The 7,500-nt window shown below is 42.3% G+C and overlaps 1 protein-coding gene across 1 annotated transcript in view; it reads left to right on the top strand.

Moving 5' to 3' along the window:
- Positions 1-7,082, top strand: part of LOC143290838 (uncharacterized) — a 33,891-nt gene extending 26,809 nt beyond the window's left edge. The window contains exons 12-15 of the mRNA XM_076600374.1: positions 1,483-1,659; positions 3,953-4,159; positions 5,093-5,127; positions 6,414-7,082. Coding sequence (XP_076456489.1) covers positions 1,483-1,659; positions 3,953-4,159; positions 5,093-5,127; positions 6,414-6,919 — 925 coding nt within the window. The 3' untranslated portion in view covers positions 6,920-7,082. The remainder of the gene's footprint in view (positions 1-1,482; positions 1,660-3,952; positions 4,160-5,092; positions 5,128-6,413) is intronic.
- Positions 7,083-7,500: the final 418 nt, after the last annotated feature.

Here is a 7,500-nt window from a genome sequence, read left to right as displayed (position 1 = left end):
ATGATGTTGGTGATGATGATAGTCATGATGGTGGTGGTGGTGGTGATGATGACGGTGGTGGTGGTGACGGCGATGATAGTGATGATGATGATGGTGGTGATGATGATGTTGGTGATGATGGCGGTGGTGGTGGTGATGATGATGGTGGTGGTTGCGTTGATGATGGTGCTGGTGATGGTGGTGGTTGCGATGGTGGTGATGGTGCTGACAACGATGATGTTGGTGATGATGATAGTGGTGGTGATGGTGATGATGGTGGTGGTGGTGATGATGATGATGATGATGATGATATCGATGTTGGTGATGGTGGTGGTGGTGATGATGACGACGACGATGATCTCGAAGATCCTGAGAGCCACCGATACTCTCTACCAACGAGAGGTGACGGCGATGATGACAATAGTGGTGATGTCGATGATGATGATGGTGACTATGATAATAAGAATAACAGCATTAACAACAAGGACAGCAAAAACAACAATGACAGTGAAGGACTATGACTCTCAAACAAGAAGGTAAGATTGCACTGGCTCTTAGTGCTGCAGCCTTGTGGGCTAGTTGGCCTTTTGGGAACCATCCCAACGCTGACTGTCCTAAAACCCTCTTGGCCGAGAGAGTGGGGATGTAACTTGGGCAAGACACTCTCCACTATAATCAAATTCTAGCCCAGATAGCCGTGGGGACAACAGTTGCCTCCTCTGCTGTTCTGATGGTCATAGTCGGATACAAGTGACTATCATAAAAACAAGAGAGGCAAGGCCTTCAAGACTCACTAGAGATGTGTACTTAAATCGAACAAGGGAATTATGGGGGGAAAAAGAAGAAGAAGCAGCCATCCTATCAAGAAGCCTTATGAAACGTCATTTATCTCTGACGTACACACTATGACGTTTTGTTTCGTTCTTCCATGCCCAAACTCTAAATTACGTCACATTGTTTACCATCTCCTATTCCCGAAAAAAGTACGACTTGGGCGAATGTACTTTGTGAAAGGTCATCACACTGAGTGTAAAACACAAAAAGCCTTTCTATGCACCGAGTAATAATAATAAATTTCAAAATATTATGTTTTAGATGAGAAAGATCAGTATAAAGACTGATGTTGATCAGAGTTTCAGTACATCAAATCAAAGTGTCAAAGTTGTGTGAACAGAAATAAAAAACTGTTTTCTGCAAAGTTTAATTAAGCCCTGCTACATCATTTCTAATGTATTTTCTCATTCTAAGGCCAGTTACATAAAAAAAACAAACAACAAATAGTAAGACCATGTACCAAAAAATGACCCAAAAAACATGTTTCATTTTGGGTGGTACTGCTACCTTAGTGTGGAATTTTTTTGATTACATGACATGGTTTGCTTTTCTTGACAAATATTGCCTTCTTTGCAAAGGGGGGTGGGGGTGGGTGGGTGGGGTGTGGGGGTTGGGGAGGGGTGGGGGGGGGGGGAGAAGGGGTTAAAAACAAAGAAACTGTACGCACAGGAAGTGGTGGAGGACTGACAACGTGGGCTGGATAGCGGCAGCGGCCTTCGCTCTGGTGCTGCTGGTGGTGGTGGTGGGCTTGATGATGTGTCGTTACCTCCCTTGCCTCCGCCGCGGACAGCAGCCCGGACGCCTCGACCAGCCACCCGTGACCAACGGGTCTGAGGGCAAAGCTGGGTAGGGATGAATCCTTTGCCTTCTTTCTGTCTTTCTTTCTTTCTTTCTTCCTTCCTATTCTTCCTTCCTTCCTATTCTTTCTTCCTTCCTTTCTTCCTTCCTTCCTTTCTTTCTTCCTTCCTTTCTTTCTTTCTTACAGCCACGCCAACGGGTCTGAGGGCAAAACTGGGTAGGGATGAATCCTTTGCCTTCTTTCTTTCTTTCCTTCTTCCTTCCTTCCTTCCTTTCTTTCTTCCTTCCTTCCTTTCTTTCTTTCTTTCTTTCTTTCTTACAGCCACGCCAACGGGTTTGAGGGCAAAGCTGGGTAGGGATGAATCCTTTGCCTTCTTTCTGTCTTTCTTTCTTCCTTCCTATTCTTCCTTCCTTCCTTTCTTCCTTCCTTCCTATTCTTTCTTCCTTTCTTTCTTCCTTCCTTCCTTTCTTTCTTCCTTTCTTTCTTCCTTCCTTCCTATTTTTTCTTCCTTCCTTCCTTCCTTCCTATTCTTTCTTCCTTTCTTTCTTCCTCCCTTTCTTTCTTTCTTTCTTTCTTTCTTCCTTCCTTCCTTGCTTTCTTTCTTTCTTACAGCCACGCCAACGGGTCTGAGAAGTCTGGGTAGGAGTGAATCCTTTGTCTTCTTTCTTTCTTCCTTCCTTTCTTCCTTCCTTCCTTCCTTGCTTGCTTTTCTTTCTTTCTTCCTTTCTTTCTTTTTTTCTTACAGCCACGCCAACGGGTCTGAGTGCAAATCTGGGTAGGGATGAATCCTTTGCCTTCCTTTCTTTCTTCCTTCCTTCCTTCCTATTCTTTCTTTCTTTCTTCCTTCCTTCCTTTCTTTCTTCCTTCCTATTCTTTCTTCCTTTCTACCTTTCTTTCTTCCTTTCTTCCTTCCTTCCTTCCTTCCTTTCTTTTTTTTTTTATTCCTTCCTTTCTTTTTTTCTTACAGCCACGTCAACAGGTCTGAGGGCAAAGTTGGGTAGGGATGAATCCTTTGCCTTCTTTCTTTCTTTCTTTCTTCCTTCCTTCCTTCCTTTCTTTCTTTCTTTCTTTTTTTTCTTCCTTCCTTCCTTTCTTTCTTACAGCCACGCCAACTGGTCTGAGGGCAATGCTGGAAAGTCTGGGTAGGAGTGAATCCTTTGTCTTCTTTCTTTCTTCCTTCCTTCCTTCCTTCTTTCTTTCTTTCTTCCTTCCTTTCTTTCTTTCAGCCACGCCCCTACCCACCACCTGTGACCATGGGGTCCGAGTGCAAAGCTGGGTAGGGGTGAATCCTTTTTTTCATTCATTCATTCATTCATTCATGCATTCATTTTCCCATGCCCCTATGGAGGGTCTGAAGAGAAAGCTAGGTAGGAGTGGATTCTTTGTCTTTTTTCTCTTCCTTTCATTCAGCTTTCGTTCTTTCTTTCTTTCTTTCTTCTTTCCCTCCTTCTGTCTTTCCTTCATTCTTAAAAAAAAAACCAAACAAAAACAACAAACAAACAAACAAAAAAACACCAAAAACAACAACAACAACCCCCCCCCCCCCCCCAAAAAAAAAAAGAAAAAAAAAGAAGAAAAAAAAATATCTTTCCTTCCCTCTCTCTCTTTCTTCCCTTTCATCTTTCTTTCCTATTTTGTTTTTCTTTTCCTTCATCCATTCTCTCTTTTCTTTTCTTTCTTTTTTTCTTTCCTTTCTTCTTCCTTTCTTTCGTTTCTCCTTTCTTTCTTTCTTTCTTTCCGTCTTTCTGTTTTCTCTTCTTTCTTTCTTTCTTTCTTTCCTTCCCTTCTCTCTCTCGTTCCCTTTTCTTCCATCTTTCTTTTCTCTCAATTTCTCTCATTCTTTCTTTCTTTCTTTCTTTCCATTATCTTTCTTTCCCTTTTCTTTCTTTCATTCTTTCTGTCCATCTTTCTCTCATTCCTTTTTTCTCTCTTTCCCTTTTCCTCACCCGCACTTCTTAGTCGAAACGTTACTTTCCATGCATTAAACTTATTATTATTATTATTATCATTAATTAATTAATTAAAAAAAGGTTATTTATTTATTTATTTATTTATTTTTTAATGCAGTGGTGTCGAAATTGATCAGCCTCACTGTGTAACCATAAGAAAGAAGAAGAAGAAAAAAAAAAAAAAAAAATCGCGTACAAAGAAGGAAACGGTTTGCAAAATGCACCAGCGGTTACTTCCACTTGCCACATATTAACTTCTTAACAAATTATGATATTTGTGTATATTTTTCAGACGTTGTGGCGTAATTATTGACAACACATTCCTTCACTGTGATTTCACAAATGAAATACTCGCTTGTCTCACCCAAGCTGATTTTCATTGGTTGTTTAGTCAGAAACCAACACATCAACAGAAGCAACAGCAGCTTCAGCAGCAGCAGCAGCAGCAGCAGCAGCAGCAACAGCCAGCATCTTTGCAGCAACAATTGCCCAACAATGGAACGAACTTGCAGCCGCAAGTGACAGAGACAAATACGATGTGGCCTCGTTCTGAGATCGAGGCTGTTTCTGGCGACATGGTGGATGTGCCCATGCAACCGTGAGTCTGTTGTTCGTATGTGTGTGTGTGTGTGTGTGTGTGTGTGTGTGTGTGTGTGTGTGTGTGTGTGTGTGTGTGTGTTGGGTGTGGGTGTGTGTTTGTGTGTGGGTGTGTGTGTTGGGTGGGGGGGATGCAGGGTAATGTGTGTGTGTGTATGTGTGTGTGTGTCATATCTCTCTCTCAGTCTATCTCATTATGTGGTGTGTGTGTGTGTGTGTGTGTGTGTGTGTTGGGCGTGTGTGTGTGTGTGTGTGTATGTGTGTGTGTGTGTGTGTGTGTGTGTGTGTGTGTGTTGGGGCTCATGTAGGTTTATGTGTATTTGATTGTGCTTTCATATCTGTGAAACTGCATGTTTGCTGCATATCTGTTATGTGTGTGTGTGTGTGTGTGTGTGTGTGTGTGTGTGTGTGTGTGTGTGTGTGTGTGTGTGTTGGGCGTGTGTGTGTGTGTGTGTGTGTGTGTGTGTGTGTGTGTGTGTGTGTGTGTGTGTGTGTGTGTGTGTGTGTGTGTGTGTGTGTGTGTGTTGGGGCTCATGTAGGTTTATGTGTATTTGATTGTGCTTTCATATCTGTGAAACTACATGTTTGCTGCATATCTGTTATGTGTGTGTGTGTGTGTGTGTGTGTGTGTGTTGGGCGTGTGTGTGTGTGTGTGTGTGTGTGTGTGTGTGTGTGTGTGTGTGTGTGTGTGTGTGTGTGTGTGTGTGTGTGTGTGTGTGTGAGGCATCTGCTTGGCAGATGTGGTGTAGCGTATATGGATTTGAACGAATGCAGTGACGCCTCCTTGAGCTACTGATACTGATACCAATACTGATACTGATATGTTTCCATGTATTTACCCTTTTCATTCAAAATCTCATGGTTATTAAAACAACAGCAACAACAACAACAACAACTACAACAACAGCATCTTCTTTTGTCTTGTTTTTTTCAGACCTCCGCTGTCCTACCCAGCTGTGTTTCAAGAGAGTAAGTGCTTGCCCCTGTATCATTTCAAAAATTCATAATCCATGTGGCTGGCTGAAACTGTCTGGTTAAACTGGCTGGGTGGGTGGGTGGGTGGGTGGTTGGTTGGTTGGTTGGTTGGTTGGTTGGCTGGTTGCTTGGCAAATGGATGGATCGATGGATGGAGTGGTGAATGTGTTGTACTGTGTGTACGCCTATTCTATAGTATCATATTGTACTGTGTTGTATTGTATTGTGTTGTGTTGTGTTGCATTGCATTGTATTGCATTGCATTGTATTGTATTGTATTGTATTGTATTGTATTGTATTGTATTGCATTTTTCCCTTATTTATCGCAACAGATTTCTCTGTGTTAAATTACGGGCTGCTCTCCCCAAGGAGAGCGCGTGGCTACACTGAGACCGCCACCCTCCCTTTTTGGTATTTTTTCCTGTGTGCAGTTTTATTTGTTTTTCCTATCGAAGTGGATTTTTCGACAGAAATTTCCCAGGGACAACCCTTTTTGTTGCCTTGGGTTCATTTACTTTTACGTGCGCTAAGTGCATGCTGCACACGGGACCTCGGTTTATCGTCTCATCCGAATGACTAGCGTCCAGACCACCACTCAAGGTCTTGTGGAGGGGGAGAAAATACTGGCGACTGTGCCGGGAACGAACCAGTGCGCTCAGATTCTCTCGCTTCCTAGGCGGACGTGTTACCTCTAGGCCAACACTCCACTATGCCTTGCAATTTCGTTGTTTGGTGATTTTCCTGTTTTTGGTTATTTTTTTTCTCTGCTGCCTGCCTTTTCTACCTGACGTCTGTCTTGTTTATCAAGTGTTGATCTTGTTTCTTACATCCCTCTCTGTGCATTTATCTATGGGTACATTATTATCATAATTATTATTATTATTATGAGCATTAACGCCTAATCTTGAAAATAAGCCCTAGGCGTTTACAAATAGAACACACACGTAAATACTAAAAAGGAAAAAAAATTGAACACAAGATACCAAACATTATTAAAAATTATTCATCCCCCCACCCCCCACTACAACACACACAAACACACACACACGCATGCACACAAGTCATAGCACACAATTATGAACAGAACACAATCAAAAATACAGCCAACAAATTCTGAAACTCTCAAACTCACTCACTCACTAATTGTCATTTTAGTTCATACTGGAAAGGGATGAGCTGTTGAGAATTATTCAGGAGGGGAAAAGGTGGGTCTTCAGACTGGATTTGAAAGTCTGCAGCGATGTATTGGCATGACACGAACATAATTATCTGTCCGGCAGGGGACGAGACAGGACCATTCAAAAGCACCAATCCAACCCACAACCACAATCCGTCTAAAGGCACCAAACAGCCGCAGGATACAAAACCGTCTAAGGACACCAATCCACCCCAAGACGCCAAACCGACTAAAGACCCCAAACAACCACAAAACGACAAACCGACTAAAGACCCCAAACAACCACAAAACGGCAAACCGACTAAAGACCCCAAACAACCACAAAACGACAAACCGACTAAAGACCACAAACAACCGCAAAACTTCAAACCGACTAAAGACCCCAAACAACCGCAAAACTTCAAGCCCACAATAGACAGGAAGGTAAAGAGGAACAGAGACAGGACAGAAGCGGACCCCAACAGGCCTGAGGGATACAAGACAGAGGAGGCCCTGCAGTCAACGTTCCAGGAAGTCTACCACAAGCCTCAAATGCAAGTGGGAGAATACATCGACCTCGACATTATCACTCCGCGAAATAGTCCCTTGCCTTCGGATGACAGATTGTAACTACCAGTGCTTCGGGGAAAATAGTCCCCTTGTCTTTCAACGTAAACTTCGCGCGTGTGTGTGTGTGTTGGACTTTTGACTCTATTTTAAAACACACACACACACATACACGCGCGCGCGCACGTTGAACTGTCTCTGCTCAGGATTCAGCTCTGTATAAATACTTACAAATTATATATACCGAAAAATTCACCTTATTTATTGAATGACCCTCGTGTGTGTGTGTGTGTGTGTATATATATATATATATATATATATATATATATTCACCATACCATCATTATCATTGTGGTGGATAATATTACATGTTCGGTTTTTTTGGTTTTTGTTTGTTTGTTTGTTTTTTGACTTAGTGTTGGGCGGCGTGCGCAGAAGAATTAATAATCGGTTGAATTCATTATCTGCAGACATACGCGTACAAGTCGCTTCATGGATCAGATACCTCATCAGGTTTTGACTGGCTGATCCTGTGTTTGTTTTTCGCAGTACATACCAAAACCGTCGATAAATTATGAATTTCTGTCATCATCATCATCATCATCACCATCACTATCATCATCATCATTATCACCATCATCATC

This window comes from Babylonia areolata, chromosome 16, assembly GCF_041734735.1.
Source record: "Babylonia areolata isolate BAREFJ2019XMU chromosome 16, ASM4173473v1, whole genome shotgun sequence".
NCBI classification, from domain to species: Eukaryota; Metazoa; Mollusca; class Gastropoda; order Neogastropoda; family Buccinidae; genus Babylonia; species Babylonia areolata.
The sequence above is the reverse complement of the archived record's forward strand: the minus strand, read 5'-3'. Positions and strand labels throughout refer to the sequence as shown.